Here is a 15,128-nt window from a genome sequence, read left to right on the forward strand (position 1 = left end):
TGGGGGGAAATGGAAATATTTTATTACAGAATGTATACAGAGCATTGAGCAGAGCTGAGGTTCTCCTACCAGGCCTTTCCCAGCTCCTGCCTGCTTAGCGCAGGCCCAGAGGCCAAATGGCAACTGTTTAGGACTTCCTCCACCAAGCTGCTGCTGCCCCCAAAGACAGCAGCTGAAGATCGCATCCTGTAGCCATCTTTTGGAAACATCCAGAAGGAATTGGTGGAGGGGCCGTAGCTCAGTGGTAGAACATCTGCTTTGAAATGCAGAAGGTCCCAGGTTCAATCCCTGGCAGCATCTCCAGGTAGGGCTGGGAATGCCCCTGCCTGAAACCCTGGAGAGTGGCTGCCAGTCAGTGTGACCAAAACTGAGCTAGATGGACCCAAGGGCTTGACTAAATGTAAGGCAGTTTCCTGCGTTCCTATGTACTTAAGGTAAGGCCTCCACCCACCTTTCATCTTGTACATACAGAGAGATGACCAAACTCTACCACCACAATCACATGTAAATCTCTAGTGTGAAATGGGTAAGTTATTATGCTCTATGGACTGTTTTCAGTATTGATGAAACAACCATCAAGTTGTATTTTGTTAAATGTGTTTATTGATTTCACACACACAAAAAAGTTATTTACGAAATGGGTCAGCCTCCATCAATAAGGGTTATGTTCCATCTCTTGGTACAATATATGACAAATCTATTCAGCTGGTCCAGAAGGATCAGACTGAATAGTGGGCGATTATTTATGTATGCAATGACAGCAGCGCGGATACTATTGGCTCAGAGACGGAAAGAAGATGAAGTCCCGACCAGAGATGAATGGTTGATAAAGATGATGGACTACACCGAAATGGCAAAAATGACTGGGAAAATCAGGAAGATAGAAACTTTAATAAGGAATGGGAGGAAATTACAACACTGTAAACAACTAAAACTTTGGCAGAATTTGAGTAATGTGTGTAATGTATAAAAAACTAAGGTAAAAAATGGGCTATTTTAAGAAAAATAGAGAAAATATAGAATGCAGCAGGAAAAGTTTGATAATGGAAACCATGGAGGAGTGGAGGGAAGTCTAAGGGTTCAAGGAATCCTAAATGTTGATGGTTATGATTAATCTTTGAATTCAAATGTACAGTGTAAAAGTGAATAAAAAAGTTTTTTTAAAAAAAGAAGAGTGGGCTGAGCATGGGCAGGAATACGGGAGAGAAGCAGAAGGAAGGAAGGTGTTGTCCAAGCACCAAATAAAAGCCCCATGAAGCTAAAACCTAGGCTGCCCCTCAAATCACCAGCACATGATGGTGAATCCCGCTGCTGCTCCGAGGAGGAAACAGTCCACTGAAAGGTAAGGCGTGTGGCACCAAATGAGAACACAAAGCAGAACCGGACCAGCAGGCTGCCTTCTGCAGTTGGTACCACTAGCCATTCAAGCTGCTATGGTGACACAGCCATCGCCTGCTGCTTGCCCACAGCATTTGGTACTCAGAGATGGAAGCTCCCTGTTCCAATAGCCTATTTCAGCACTGTGGCCAGAGACACTGACCAACCTGTCCTCCACACTTGTGGCTGGTCAAGCTACCTCTGCTGCTCCCGGTGGTTCTCCCACTGCTTGGCGCTCAGTGGCTGGCGGCCATCACTTTCTTTGGTCTTCCTGAAACTGCTACCAGTAATTTTTGGTATGCTGCTGAAGGGCTGAGGCTTTTGCTCCAGGGGCTGTGGCAGTGCCTGCCGTAGAAGAGCCCACAACTAGCCTGGGGTAACGTTTAAAAGTAAAATCTTCTGATCTGCCACCCTCGGGCACCCAGGAAGAATCATGTAAAGAGATTCAGGAAGGCTGCAGGAATCCCAGCCCTGCTGAGAGAGCACACACCACTCCCTCCCCACCCCCAAGCGTCCCCCTCCTTCCCCAGAAGCTTTGGAAACAGAAGAATAGAGATGAGTCCAGGAGCTGCAGGGAGTCATTTGCTTCCTCTCAGTTCTTCTTGCCTCAGTCATCCTGCAGAGAACAGCAGCAGTTATTCCAAGGGACCCCTAGACAGGCTTTGTTCCCACCCAGGGCTCCAGGCACAGGCCCCTGAAGTCAGCCCCACCAGAACAGGGTCAGTCTGGCTCCTGGGCTGGAGAAAATCCATGAGTTTCCAAGTCTCAGCCCATGCCAGACAGAACCCCCTGCCCTGGCTGCTCAATCTAGAGTGGTCATCCACATACCCATTCGGCATCTTCCGCACCATCCCCATGCCCTCGGGGTTCATCAGATGGCTCCCCGTGATCCTTGAAAGCCAAGATGTTGTCTGTCCAGGAGGCCCCAGCTTGCTGGTCACCAGCAAAATTGCACTTGGTCACTGTCCCCACATCCAGCTTGGCTAAGGAGACTGGAAAGAATAAAAAAGTGGCAAGAGCTAAGTGGCAGCGCAGCTGCTTGGCATGGGGGTTCAATTCCCCATGGCACCTCCAGGTAGGGCTGGGCAAAAGTCCCCTGTGGAGAGCTGCTGCCAGCCAGTGTAGGCAGTACTGAGCTAGATGGACCAATGGCCTGATTCAGCTGCAGGCAGCCTCCTACGTCCCAGAAGTTTCTACATGGAATATAGACTGGAGGAAGGAGTCTAGTCACACCAGGGTGTCCCCTTCCAGAAAGTGTCGATGCTTTGGCAAATCCAGGTCCTATCACAAGGAAGGCTCATTCCCCAGGCTGGCCCAGCAGGGATGGTAAATGGGTAAAGGGGTTGACCGGGGAAAAGAGTGCAGCAGCTCTGCCTGCAGCACTTACAGACAAAGGGTCCATCTCCCAGAGTCCTCAGGCGGATCTCCATCCCCACCTCCAGCTCCATCTTCTCCATCTCACTCTCACGCAGCCAGAAGGCCACAGCCTGGTTGGGTGTGTAGGGCTGCGTCACCTTCACCAACTCTGGCTTGGTCACCAGGTGCTCCAGCTCTTCTGGGGTCAGCCTGTCGGTCTTGCCCTTGGCCTCCACCTCTGTCCATCACAACACAGAAGGAAAAAAGACAGATGAGTACAGGGAGGGCCTTACCCAAAGGCCCAGGCACACACACACACAGGAGCCATCAACTCCCATCTCCTGGTTTTAGGCTGGGGACCACACCTGCCCTCCTTGAAAAAAGCCTTCTACACCCAAGCAGATCCTAGAGCAACCTTCTCCAACTTGGTACCCTCCAAATATTTTGGGGCTACAGTTCTACAACCATGCTGGACAGCTTGTTCCACTGCTGAGACGCTCTCAATCTCCCTACCCCACATGGCAGGAGAAATTCATGCGACGAGGAAAGGCAGATCACATGCTGAGACAACCCAGTTCACTACCCAGGAAAACAGGGCAACCTCCCAAGTCTGCTCTGCGGAAACACTACCCTCTGCTCTGCTAAGGCAGACCAAGGAGAGACTTCTGGGCAAAACTCACTGTAGGATGCCATGAGGAAGCCAGTATTGACCTTCCGAGTTTCGCTGAAGTTGGGCTCCAATTCCTTCCCCTTGGGGTCAAATTTGCGGCGATGAACAAGCCTTGGCCTGATGTATAGCACGAAGTAGCGCTCCTGGGGTTTGGGAAGGACAGAGAATCTGCTCACTCTGAGTCTTCAGAAAACACCATCACTTTTGACTGTTGTTACCACCTGCCAGTGCTATTGCCACTACATTTGCAACTCTCTATTACTGTGGATGCAGAAAAACTGGAGCATGTTGGCGTTCACCAGCCAGTGTTGACAATCCCCAGCACCAGCCATTGTCAACAATCATCATGAAGTAGACAGACACAAAAACGAAAACTGCTCATTTCTAGTTTCCAACAGTCACAGAACCAATGCAAAAATTACAGTGGGTTGTGCAAAAAAAATCACACTCACAACTAGCAAGAATGAATTACTCTATATTTCTTCCTCTAGAACAATATGCAGGGTATCAGTGTCATACTGGATGAGGGTGAGCGAGCTGGAACTTGAACCAGACAAGGCAGAGCTGCTCCTGCAAAACTGAAAGTCAGATCAGGAGAGTTGGTTTTGAATGAGGCTGCACTTCCACTGAAAAACCATGGGGTTCCTTGCTTAGGGGCTGCTCCCTAGATTCTTTTCTAGATCCCCAGGTGTGTTTTTTACTCAGCTGAGGTTGGTCCATGGAGGTGTCAGCTCTGGCCCTGGTGAGACATGCCTTTGTTACATCTTGTTTGGGTGACTGCTACATGGGTGACTCTACATGGAGCCGTCCCTCAAAGATTGTTCAGGAATTGCTTCTGGCAATTGCCCCCTGGACCTTGACAGGGGGTGAGAGAAGGCCTGGGACTCTAAGGTGACAACAGCTACCATTGCCTCCCAGACCATTTCCAGCACAATTCAATGTGCCAATTGTGACTTATAAATCCCTAAAAGGCTCAGGGATAGACTCCCTGAAGGGCACTCTACTGCACAGCCCTGATCTGGTATTGCGGTCTTCAAGAGAGGCCTTTCTATCTGTCCAGCCAACATCTGATGCACACTGCTGGGAACTCGAGAAAAGAGTTTCCCCAGAGACTGCATCCAGAGGCAGGGGAAGGCCATATAGTCCCCCTGAGGACGGACTCCATTTAGCCAGGATAAACCATCTTCATTCAAACAGGTGTTTGGCTCACTAGGCTGGTTTGTTTGGTTCTGTTGCTGTGTTTAAATATGTACTTCTAAGTTAACTATGCTTTCAATTAACTGCCTTTTTCTATATGCTTTTATCCAGTTTTATTGCCATGTTGTCTACAGACTGATCCTTTTTTATTGCGGATTTTATTACTGTTAATTACCTTGGACGAAGTACTGTTAGTTACCTTTTGATGGAAAGGCAGGATGTCAAGGTAACAAACAAATATCCAAGGAGAAACGTCAGCAATGCAATCTGGCTACATGACACAACCTTCAGATTGTGTCAGTCCCCTCCCTTCTCTCCCCATCTGGCAAATAATCCAGTCCACCAGCAAGGAGGATCACCTGCTCATCCTCTCAGGGTGGGGCAGGGCAGGAGGCTTAGGACCCAAGGGCCTCTCCTGTTTTGAGGACAGACTCCAGTTCCTAATCTCACACACACACAAAAAAAAAACCCTTGGATCTGCAGGTTATTCAATATTATCATCAAAATGTGCACTATGAAATATTCAAGGCAGCCTAAAATAAAAATAATATGCATTAATAGCCAAATCTGATGAAAGCAGCAGCAACAAAACCATCTTTTTTGGAAAAAGTCCACTGAAGCAACGCTGCCTTTACTGCCCTTCTAAAAGTGATGGGAAGCAATCTAGTCAGGCCAAGGAATTTCTGCAGGGAAGTTGTTCCAAATCTGGGTGCCACAACCACAAGGTATATACTGGCTTTATTTCTGAAGACTGCGGGACTCCCAAAGCAGAGTCCCAGCAGATGAATAAAGTTCTCAGACAGACTTGCATACAGGGAGGCATTTCTTGAGATATTCCAGTCCTGGGTGCTTTAGGGTTTGATGATGATGATGATGATGATAATTTTTATTTATACCCTGCCTATCTGGCTGGGTTTCCCCAGCCACTCTGGGCAGCTCTCAACAGAATATTAAAAAATGATAAAACATCAAACATTACCGTAAAAACCTCCCTAAACAGGGCTGCCTTCAGATGTCCTCTAAACGTCAGCTAGTTGTTTAGTTCCTTGACATCTGATGGGAGGGTGTTCCACAGGGCAGGCACCACTACCGAGAAGGCCCTCTGCCTGGTTCCATGTAGCCTTACTTCTCGCAGTGAGGAACTGCCAGAAGGCCCTCGGAGCTGGACCTCAGTGTCCGGGCTGAATGATGGGGGTGGAGACGCTCCTTCAGGTATACTGGGTAGAGGCCATTTAGGGCTTAAAGGTCAGCACCAACACTTTGAATTGTGCTCGGAAACATGGAAGCAAGTGGCAGTAAATGTAGATGGAATGAGACTGAAGTTAATTTGATCAGAATGACTGGCCCCATCAAAACCATAGCAGCTGCATTCTGAAGCTTCTGAAGGGTCTTCAAGGGCATCCCCACATACAGCACAATACAGTACAGTGGTGCCTTGGTTTATGAACTTAATCCGTTCCGGAAGTCCGTTCTTAAACCAAAGCTGTTTTTAAACCGAGGCACTCTTTCCCTAATGAGGCCTCCCACCACCAGTGCTCTTCCACCATTTGACTTCTGTTTGTAGACCGAGGTAAAGTTTGCTAACCGGAACACTACTTCTGATTTTACGGAGTTCTTATACCGAATAGTTCGTAAACAGGGCTGTTCTTAAACCGAGGTACCACTGTAGTGTAGTTTGGAGGTGACAAGACCAGCCTTGGTTTCTTAAGAAAAGAGCACAGCTGGCATTTAAGACACAGCTAGTAAAAGAAACCACTCCTGGCCACTGGTGCCACCTGGCCATCTAGAAGCAAAGCCAAAGCCAGCTCTCCCAAACTGCTGTTTATTGCCCTCATCCCGTCTAAAACTGCTACTTAGCAGGAACCCATTATCTCTCCAATTCAAGGCACACAACCTCGACCTGCCAGGAATTGTAAGAACTGATATTTTTTGTTATGGCAAAGGTTATGTATCTTTTACTCCCACACCAGGATTCGCAGGTGGGATTATTGTATTTGTGGTGCAGACACATCCCTTCATTTCCCACAGCAAAGGCAGCATTCTGAGTGGTGCAGATGGCACGGAGAGGGTCACACGAACCGCTTCAATGCAAACTACCTCCCAGTGTAATGCCGTGAACAAGTGAGAACTAATTCATGGAGAATAACGCTATCAATAGCTTTTTGTCTTGATGGCTGTGTCAGACTTCCAGCACCAGAGCCTCAGAACAGGCTATGGCTTTCCTGCCCTGCACTTATGGGGCTTCTCAGAGGCACCTGCAGGGGAACAGAAGGCTGAGTGCTGGTCCAATCCAGCAGGAGCACTCTTCTGCTCTCATTAGAAACCTCACCTTTTTGTCAGCATCATCCAAGATGAGATGGCGGGACACGTCCAAGAGCTGCCCCTCCACAATCACACCGTCACCACTGCAAGGGAGAAAAGTTAAGACACAGGGGAAGAACCCCAAGTGAAGAGTTTATGTCAATCGCCCCACAATCCCCTGGGGTTATATCGTATCAGGGAATTTTGATGCCATAGAGGGGAAACTTATTTTTTTCACTTCTCCATCTATGCCATTCCCTCTCTGCCTGACCTACCTTACAGGGCTGTTGTGAGAATAGCATTAAAGGACCCCATAGGTCTCCATGATTCTGTTCTTGGGTGGTCCAACTTCCTAATTGTCCAGTATTCAATGGGTGGGGGATTCATTCATTTCTCTCGCTCTTAAGGGGCCCCTCAAGGATTCATTCTTGGTGCTCAGCTCTTTTCCCTCCACACAAATGTCCCTGGGCGACCGCATCAAACCCGACCCCTCGACGCTGCACCCCCTCAGCCTGCAAGCGTCTCTGCGCACTCTGCACATGCTCAGAGGCCCCTCCCCGCTGAAGCGGCCCACCGCCTACCGCTGCCAGGAGGCGGGGTCCCAGCGGCCGCGCAGGCGCTCCGTGTGCACAGCCTTGGTGCTCAGGGCGCCCTGGTCGTAAATGCGGCTCATGATGGCGGCGAACGCAGCAGGGCCGGGGGAGGTGGGGCTACGGGAGACAGCGGCTCCGCCCACACCCTCCCTGCACCTGCGCAGTAGCGGCAAAGGGGGGAAAAACCACCGCCAAGGACAGAACTGTGATCGCCACTTGAGCTGCGTCAGGGCTCCGAGTGTAGCTGCGGGAGAGAGAGTGGAAGGATAGAGGCGAGTCGCCGTCGCCGCGGGGTTGGCCGATTCCGAGCCAGGCATTGGTCCGCCGTTCGGCCGGTGAAGGCATTGATTGGGTGATTAAGAGGGAGGACGGATGGACGAAGCCCCGCCCCCTGCACGCGAGAGGAGGAAAATGGCGGGAAAGAAAAGGGGGGAGGAAGACAGGGGCGACTACGCACTTGCGCACTTTAACCTACGCGTGTTTCCCGTGAGGCGAGGCACCCACAACGGCCCTGCGAGGGAAGCCAGCTCAGGGGACGTTTCAAAGCATGCAGCTGAAAGCAGCTGCCTGAGGCACCCCGTTGAGGCTGCCTGCCTGTGCCTCTCCTTGTAAGGCTGAAGCGCCCCAGGTGGGCCGTGGCAAGGGCCCCCCCTTCTCTCTTGCCTTTTTGGTAATCGAGGCCCTGTGGCCGCAGGTGAGAAGAGCAAGGGGCTGAGGGGACTCAGAAAGTGGCTCTGTATAGCCAGGAGGCTCAGCACTGCCAGCGGCTTTTTGCTTCACGCTCTCTGGCCTCCATAGTGAGAGTGAGCAGAGAGGAAGGGGAAGGAAGTGCTTCAGGAGCCTTTAAAACCTGGCAGGATGGCAGGTGCAGAGGTGCCGTGCAGAGCACAGAAAAGCCACATAAGGATCCTTTTGGCACCCCCCACCCCCGAGCTCTACTATTAATACTGTTATTATTATGCACAATTTATTTATATCTCACCTCTTCCCCAAATTGGGATTCAAGGCGGCTTCCACAAATCAAAACGACACAGATTAGATACAAAACGCTAAAAATATACAAAAGGCAGTTGTTAAAAAGCAGTTAAACTCTAATAGAATTAAAACAATATGAAAAACAAAAATACTGTACACTGTTAAAAGCTCTTTCCTTTAAAAAAAAAGTTTCCAAAGGCCTGTTTGAACAAAACAGTCTTCACCTGCTGGCAGAAGGAAAATAAGGAGGGTCGTCCCTCCCCAGGAACCTAAGCAGAGCTGCTGGTGAGCTGATGGTCCATCTGGTCTAGTATCCTGTTCTCACAGTGGCCAACTAGATGTTCTGGGGTCATTGTGGATCACTCCAAGGACATTGCCCCAGAGTCCTGTAGCAGTAGAAAAGTGAATTGAGTGGTAAGATGTGGGAAAAGCCTAGAAGCAAGGATCATGTTGCTCTTATGTCCATCCTTGGTGCCACTGCATCTAAAAAAAAAGAATATTGGGAAAATGGGAATTGCAACCAGAGGGGTCACCCCTTACTTTCCGTGGCAGCAGCCCCCTTAATGTAATGTTCTTAAAAAGTCATGGGGGGGGCAAATGTTTGACTAAAATTGAGGGAAGTGGAGTGCAGTTTGAGGATTTCATTAAGGCAGTCTTTGCCAACCTGGTGCCCAGCAAGTCCAAAACACCTAGAGGGTACTATGTTGGCAAAAGCTTAAGAGCCCATTAGCTCTACAATCACAACTACAATTCCTTTGTCGAGGTATGCCCACTGGATGGCAAGGAATCACTTCTAAAGCCCCTTGCACTACCAGAGGGCAACATTCTGCCAGCAGGGGAAAGTGGCACCCACATTAACGTCAATAGGGAGCCTCAGATGGCTGCCACTTTGGTCCTCCTCCCCCTGTTCCACCTCCCTTGCTGCAGTGCAGATCTCTGCATCCTCCATCCCTCATTACTGCTGGTGTGATGATCAATCTAAAACTTGGGACTGCATGAAGTGGAGAGTGGGAGCAGCAGGTTGGGTATGCAGCTGACCTGGGATAACAACCAGCAGACACTGGAAATAAAAATGAAGCTGTGTGGCTGTTTGAGATTAAGGGGGCTACACAAAATGAAAGAATCCTAAACCTGAATGTGATTATTGGGTCATAGGCCAATTACACAAGCTATCAGGCTGCCTTGATCCATATCAAGTGTTTTTTGCAGCTATTTTCCGTGGGAGTCCATAGCCAGGGTTTGAACTCAGGATCTCATATGTGCTGAGTCTCTGCTTTTTCCAGCTTAGCTATGGCTACATGGAAAGCTAGTCTATGGGTCTGAAGGAGAAGAAAAGAGGGGGATACCCTAGGAAATTAATACAATTGCTCCATCATGGCACTTTCTTCTGTGTCCGGCTGCCTGGAACAAGGGGCAAGGCCTGCAGTCTTGCTGTGCCATCCTTTTCTCACCTAAAACTATTCTTCCCACCAGGGCCTCCAAAATAGCTTTTAGATCTCCCTAACGTCCAGGTCCTGTATCCTTTTTATTATGTTGCTACTAATCCCCACACAAGGTGGGCGGTGCCAACCATAGTCTTACCACTGTCAGTTCCATTATTCCCCCTTTTTGTGTGGTGTCCCTTGTCCCCTGCAAAAGGCTGGTTCCAAACACTTTGTGCATGGCTGCTGCAGAGGAAGCATTGTTTTGCCAGCAGGGCTTAAATCCTGCATGGGGCAGAGGGCTCTTTGCACAGGCTGCTTCTTATCCACAAGTACCTGGCTGGCTTGTGCAGGGAAAGACAATATAGCTTGTTCTGGTAGCATGGCCAGGGTTGGGTAGCCCCACAAGGTCACCTGAATATTGCTATGCAGTGCTAGGAGCCTTCCTTGCCTGGCTGAAGATGTGTTGTTGGTGAGCATAATCTTTGTGGTTGGTGGCAGAATTGCCAGGCCCGCTGTGGTGGGTGTGTCTATTCAGTGTTGCTGTTGACTCTGCTGCTGGTTCACCAGAGGAGGAGCGTGACTGTGTTATGCTTGGCAGTAGCTGTGGCCTAGCAGCTGCTGGGGGAGCACAAGGGCCATCTGATGGCCCTGCGTTTGGAGCACTTCAGTGTAGAGGTTTATAAAACTATAAATGAGAACAGCATGAATGGAGGGTAGTTTTTTCTTTTCTAGTAAACAGAACTTGCAGGGTCATCTATTGACAGTGATAACCAAGCAGGATCAAGAGGCAAAGGCTTGTCTCTGGCTGCCTCACACACAGAACCCATTAGAAGTCCCACCTAACCCCAGACATGGAAGGTTATTAGAGACAATTAGAGGAGCCCTTTTGGGCTGCCCCTCCTCACCTGTGCAAAGGCCTGGCTGGGTGCACTTGCACACCTCGCTTAGAGAGACTAGGGTGGGAGATTGGGGGGGGGGATTCTGTGGTGCTGGGAAAGGAGGGCAGAGAAAGAGAGGGAGAAGCTCTGTGGGGAGGAGGGAGAGAAAAGGAAACTTGGCCAGGGCCGGAGAGAGAGGAAGTGCGAAAACAAAAGCGAGATAAAAGGGGCTGCTGCTGCTGCTGCTGCTCTCGCTCTCCCTCCTCTGCGCCTTTCTTTTTCTCTCTCCCTTTTTCTCTGAGCTGGGTTAGGAGGGGCTGTTTTGCATCCCTTCACGTCAGCCCTGCCTCATTCCCTTCTTCCTTCCTGCTAGAGAGCCAGAGAGAGAAAAGAGAAAGGGAACTGCGAGCAAGCGAGGAGCCGGCAGCACCCAGACGAGGATCTGCCCCAGAAGGAGAGGTGAAGCGGCCTCCCTTGCCTGCCTGCCCGTTACCCGCCCCCCTTGCCAAGCCTCTTCGAGAGTCCCAGGGTGAGTTCGCCTCAGCCCCAGCCAGCTGAGCCAAGCCCTCTCTTCCCGGGCCGGAGAGGAGGCGGGCGCCGAAAGCCCCGCGGGAGGCCCGGTGGGCTGCCCCAACCGCTGCCGCCTCTATCCATCCCGGCGCTCTAATGCCAGAGCAGGGAGAGAGAGAAAAGAGTGATGGCGTCTGGAGAAGGAGGGAGGGAAAGAAGGAAGGAAGGATAGAAAGAAGGGGGAGGAGGGAGAGGAGGACGCACAACTGGGCTTGGACTGCGGCGCTTCTTGTCTTGCTGGGGCTCGCAGCACGTGGGGGCTAACACTCGAGGAGCCTCCCCCACATCCTTGTTGCTCGCTTGCAACTTTCCCCTCTTCTTGCTGCTTTGCAACACAAAGTTTTGCTCTGCAGGGAGCCGATCCGGGGAGGAGGGAGGGAAGCAGGCAGCGGCAACCGCGGGAGGGGAGTCTCGGGAGGTGCCGGCGTGGAGCTGATGGAGTGGACCCCTCTTCGGTTGGTCGGCTTGCAGGAAGAGGCAGCCGGTGGGTTACCTGTTGCCGTCTCTGCTGTGCTTGACCATAGGGGGACGAGGCCCTCGTTCTCGAACCGCCCCTGGAGAGGGAAGTGCCGGCTGGACTTTCCCATTCTGTGCCTGGCCGCGGTGAACTTTCCCTTTAACAATCCTCCGGATAGGATAGGAGGGGACGGAAAGAAACTGGAGGGGGACGGACCTGGTCCCTTGCATGTTGGCGGAGGCTCAGTAGTAGCGGGGTTCGCTCTCTTGGAAAGCGCGCCGCCTCAAACTGCAGCCTGCGGATAGTGCCTGAAGCTTCTCTGCCTGCTGTTGGTTGGCCTTGCCAAAGAGCTAGGAAGCAGCTTTCCTGGAGCGGTGGCTGCAAAGGAAGGGGGGACTTTGCTCTTTGTCTGCCCAACCCCTGTGCCTTCCGTTAACTCTAACAGATGAGAATGTGTTTTTCCTTGACTGATTCTGTGGACTCGCATGTGTTGGGATCTGCGCTGTTCAATGGGAGTCATTCTGTGCAGCATCTTTGCTTTCTCTCTCCTTGACTGCCCTGCAGAGGTCTGTGTCATTGAGATGGTTCTTAAACATACTCAGAGGTGTTGCCCATAGAAGCTGCTCTTGCAGAGTGGGCTGGTCTGTGCTCTTGGGCACCTTCCTCAGCCCTGTCCATGTCCCTTCCTCTCCCACTTCCAGAACTATCTGAAGAATTTAGTACTATCTAGATACTTTGAGGAAACGAGTGGTGGGAAAGCAGCAGATGATTCTGTTGATAGACCTCTCCAATGATGATTTCCCCTGCCGCTGCTGCCCCCCCCCCCAAAAAAAACCACTGGCAACATAAAATGTTTATCTCAGAAATGCTTCAGCTACAGTTGTCTCCTTGAATGGAGGGTATGGTCCTTGCAGTATAGGCTAAACAGTGTGAACAACAAAAACTCACATCTAAATTCTAAAGTGTTATTGGCACTTGAGTATCAGGTATGCACTGTGTGGGGCACCCCAGATGGATTGCAGCAGGCAGCACAGAAAAGGTTGCTTGCTTGCCATCTTCCAAGGACTGTTTCAAAGCAACTCTGTCCTGGCAGAAAATCAAAGATTCACCTTTTAATCAATGCAACCTTAGACTTCCGATCTGCTTTTGGAATGGTGTCTGTAACTCTTTAAGCTACATTTGCAACTGGCTGTGACTGTAAAATGACTGCCTGGTGAAGATGGTGCCTCCTTCCTGACATAGCTTGAGAGGAAAACTCTAACAAGGGAGGGTGTTTCATAGGAAGATAGTAATACCTATGGTCTTAGATAAGTTATTAGATAATGTATATCTCTAAAGCAAGGATTTCATTTCCCCATATAGAGTATGTTACTGTTTTTGTTAATAATCGCCATCCTTGTATGGAACTGTTACTAAAGCACTTGTCATATATCAAGGGTGGGGAACCTGTGGATGTTCTGGTGTTAAGAACATAAGAAGAGCCTGGCTGCTGGATCAAGCCAATGATCCATCTAGTTGAGCACCTTGTTCTCACAGTGGCCATCCAGATGCCTCTGGGAAGCCCGCAAACAAGACCTAAGTGCAGCAGTGCTCTCCCAGCTCTGTACTCCCAACTCCCATCATATTTGTCCCTGCCAACTGGAGCTGATGGGAGCTGCAACAACATCTGGAGGGTCACAGGTTCCCCACCCCCGACATACATTATCTCAGTAATCATTACTCCCTTATGAAACTGAGGCTCAGAGAGAGTACCACGGGTCGGCCTCAAGAGGTCAGTGCCTTTTCCTTATGGAGCTCAGAGATGGTCTACTGTGTGGAATAGCTTGCTGTTTAATAGCTTTTCATGTCATTGGAAGGTGACGTTCCTATGAGAAATGCTTAGAATCGTAGAACTGTAGAGTCGGAAGGGACCCAGTTGTCTAAAATGGTGCATCACTTTTCTAAAAGCATGCACATACCTTTCTCTTCTTTTAAAGTTTTCCTTTATTCTTGCAGTAGAAACTTTATAATTGGAGTGTGTCTAATTAGAAAAGAGGTTGAAAGTTCACTGGAGACTTTTGAAATGTTTTTTTTTCCCCTGTTTGGGGTGTTACAAAGTTTTCTTGGTGTAGAATTTAAGGTTAACCAGAAAAAAGGAGAGAGAGATTGTTCAGGGCTAAGTTGTAGGGCAGTGGTTCTTGAACTGTGGTGGGGAAGGTCCATGCCTCAGCGGCAGAGCATCTGGATTGCATGCAGAAGGCCTCAGGTTCAATCCCCAGCATCTCCAGATAGGGCCAGGAAAAGACCATCTGAAACTTTGAGAACTGCAAGTCATTGTAAATACTGAACTACATGAACCAGTTACCCGGCTCACTATAGTGAAAGGCTGTAGCTTACTGTATAACAACTGTTTTGCATGCAGAAGGTCCCAGGTGCAGTCCCCAGCATCTCCAGGTAGAGCTACGAGAAAACCCTGCATGAAAGCCTGGAAAGTTGCTGCCTACCAGTGTAGAAAGTAGTGAGCTAGATGGACCAATGTTCTCTCAGTATATGGCAGCTTCATATACTTGGGTGGTGTGGAGAATGAAGTTCCAGGAGGAATGATAGAATTGTAGAGTTGGAAAAGATCCCGAGGGTCATCTAGTCCACACCCACCCACCCTGGTAATGCAGGAATCTCAACTAAAGCATACACGATAGGTGGCCATCCAGCTTCTGCTTAAAAACCTCCAAGGAAGGAGAATCTACCACCTCCTGAGGCAGGCCGTTCCACGGAGCCCAATTAAACTTTTGAGTATACCTGCAGAGCATGAGTTCTCAAACTTTCTACCCCCAGAGCCCACTTGAGACATCTGAAAATTACTGAGACCCACCAGTCACAAAGTGGTAGGAGGTGGAAGCTGAGTTTAGCATAGCAGTTGCAGACATTTTCTGATAGCTAATCCATATTTGGAAATTGCTAGATTCTATGCCATTGACATTTCCTCATGGCAAGGAGTTCCACAGCTCAGTTTTCCTTAAGCTAAGTACAGACATCTGCTCTGATGAGATTGTGAGGTCTTCTCTTTGTTTTTTAGGCATAATATGCTAATCTAGAGGCTCTTAAATGCAGAATACCTTCCTTTCCCTTTCCCTTTCCCTTTCCCTTTCCCTTTCCCTTTCCCTTTCCTTTCTCCTTCTGCCCTCACATGCCTCTCAGAGTATTTTTACTCTTCTCCTGTAGTTTTATCTTCCATTCTCCTGCCACACTCAACTTGAACCTTATTCCTTCCTCTCCCCCACAAAAAGTGCCATTTTTAATCTCTCCTCTCTAGCGCTGTTACATTCACTCTAACATTCCTTCTCCTACATT

The 15,128-nt window shown here is 49.6% G+C and overlaps 2 protein-coding genes across 5 annotated transcripts in view; one reads left to right on the plus strand and one right to left on the minus strand.

Annotated features, from left to right (window-relative positions):
- Positions 1 to 12,088, minus strand: ARPIN (actin related protein 2/3 complex inhibitor). 2 transcript variants are annotated; one of them, XM_081170277.1, is made up of 6 exons: positions 11,835 to 12,088; positions 6,930 to 7,005; positions 3,414 to 3,546; positions 2,765 to 2,971; positions 2,206 to 2,369; positions 1 to 1,993 (listed from the first exon to the last, which is right to left on the minus strand). In XM_081170277.1, the coding sequence occupies exons 1-6, from the start codon at positions 12,026 to 12,028 to the stop codon at positions 1,985 to 1,987; spliced, it is 783 nt and encodes a 260-aa protein (XP_081026403.1). In that variant the 5' UTR covers positions 12,029 to 12,088; the 3' UTR covers positions 1 to 1,984. The 2 variants fall into 2 exon arrangements, with proteins under 2 accessions (XP_081026403.1, XP_081026402.1); XM_081170276.1 differs by lacking the exon at positions 11,835 to 12,088 and adding an exon at positions 7,483 to 7,826.
- The window catches only part of ZNF710 (zinc finger protein 710), a 22,480-nt gene continuing 15,272 nt past the window's right edge, over positions 7,921 to 15,128 (plus strand). Inside the window, exons 1-2 of one of the 3 annotated variants that reach the window (XM_081170267.1) lie at positions 7,921 to 8,188; positions 11,145 to 11,300. The gene's annotated coding sequence lies outside the window, so the exon portion shown is untranslated. Of the gene's footprint in view, positions 8,189 to 8,961; positions 11,301 to 15,128 lie in introns of those variants that run through there. The other 2 variants (XM_081170268.1, XM_081170266.1) reach the window with 2 other exon arrangements.

The sequence above is a fragment of the Podarcis bocagei genome (assembly GCF_964188305.1).
Source record: "Podarcis bocagei genome assembly, chromosome: 14".
In the NCBI taxonomy this organism is placed as follows: Eukaryota; Metazoa; Chordata; class Lepidosauria; order Squamata; family Lacertidae; genus Podarcis; species Podarcis bocagei.